We start from the raw sequence: 1,491 nt of genomic DNA, 5'->3' as shown, positions 1-1,491 counted from the left end.
AAGATCGCCTGATTTAAGACACCTTCATCTGTAGGAGATCCTGAATTTTATTTCACAGCGGTGTAGGAAGACTTGGCTTGACGCGCCAAATAAGCCCATCTGTGAATCTAATCCTGGCTTTCCTCTTTTTGCAGGTGATTTCCCTAGATCTCCGCTCAAACCTGTCGGAGGTGAAGAAGCTCAATGGCCACGAGGATGAGTCGGAAGGCAAAAGCGAGGGGGAAGAGGAGCTCCGTTACACCCATATTCTGAACAGGGTGCTACCGTCTGACATCCGGGTGCTGGCCTGGGCCCCCGTGGAACCCGATTTCAGCGCCAGGTTCAGCTGCCTCAAGAGGACCCACCGATACTTCTTCCCCTGCGCCGACCTGGATGTGGCCCTCATGCACGCCGCAGCCCAGAGGTATGTAGGGACCCACGATTTCCGTAACCTGTGTAAAATGGACGTTGCCAACGGGGTGGTAAACTTCCAGAGAACGATCCTCAGTGCTGGAGTGACGTGGGTGGAGAGAGGAGGAGAAACCGGGCTGCAGGATGCCTTCCGTCTGTGCCAGTTTGAAGTGACGGGACAGGCGTTCCTGTATCACCAAGTCCGTTGCATGATGGCCATCCTCTTCCTCATCGGCCAGAGGATGGAGAGTCCGGAGATCATTGATGAGCTGCTGGATGTGGAGAAGAACCCCCGAAAACCACAGTACAGGTACGGAGCACTTGGGAAAACCTCCCCGGCCGCTTCTCGAAGTGATGGCTGTGCATGAGGTGCCGCTGGCAAGCCACTTCTCTGCCAGCCTGCAAAGTGGTTTCTCATGATATGGAAGCAAGCTACCTCTCTGGGAGGTATCCATAAGGACCTCATTTTTCTTGCTCTCGGACAAAATGGCTTTAGTCCTTGGTATTTGGTTAAAACTAATTCAGGTTTTATCAGAAAAAGGTTCTGTAAGAGACAGGGCTGCTCTTGGCAGAAATAACAGGCTGATGCGCTGTTGCGCGAGCGTTTTTTTTTGCCACAACATCCCTCCAGACAGCGACAGGTAACACCTTCTTTCCTTTTCCCTAGCATGGCAGTCGAGTTTCCCCTCGTCCTGTACGACTGCGAGTTCGAAAACCTTCAGTGGCTCTACGACCGAGAAGTGCAGGAGTTCAACGTTACCCACCTACAACAGCTCTGGGCCAACCACGCAGTCAAAACTCAAGTGCTACATAACATGTTACAGGGGTTAGATGCCGCTCCTGTGGCTACTGGAAAAAGTAAGGGATGGTTTTGTGGCAATACCTTGGAATTATGGAGGGATGGGGGCAACTGGTTTAAAAAAATAAAATTAATGAAAGGGGTAATCAGATTGTTGAAACCACTGGTATTTTTTCCAATTCTGTCACAGGCCCAGGGAACAGCACAACCGTCCTCTGGGGAGATACGAAGCCTCCGCTCCGCAGCCAGGTCAGCGGCTTTGTGGAAGGCGTCAAAGCCCGCACTTACAAACCTTTACTGGC

The 1,491-nt window shown here is 51.8% G+C and overlaps 1 protein-coding gene across 1 annotated transcript in view; it reads left to right on the top strand.

Annotated features, from left to right (window-relative positions):
* Positions 1-1,483, top strand: part of PUS3 (pseudouridylate synthase 3) — a gene marked incomplete at its 3' end in the record, with an annotated part of 2,920 nt that extends 1,437 nt beyond the window's left edge. Inside the window, exons 2-4 of the mRNA XM_009704514.1 lie at positions 135-700; positions 1,058-1,248; positions 1,380-1,483. Of these exons, the coding sequence (XP_009702816.1) occupies positions 135-700; positions 1,058-1,248; positions 1,380-1,483 (861 nt within the window). The remainder of the gene's footprint in view (positions 1-134; positions 701-1,057; positions 1,249-1,379) is intronic.
* Between the last annotated feature and the right edge of the window lie 8 nt (positions 1,484-1,491).

This window comes from Cariama cristata, unplaced genomic scaffold, assembly GCF_000690535.1.
Source record: "Cariama cristata isolate BGI_N322 unplaced genomic scaffold, ASM69053v1 scaffold30567, whole genome shotgun sequence".
NCBI lineage: Eukaryota > Metazoa > Chordata > Aves > Cariamiformes > Cariamidae > Cariama > Cariama cristata.
The sequence above is the reverse complement of the archived record's forward strand: the minus strand, read 5'-3'. Positions and strand labels throughout refer to the sequence as shown.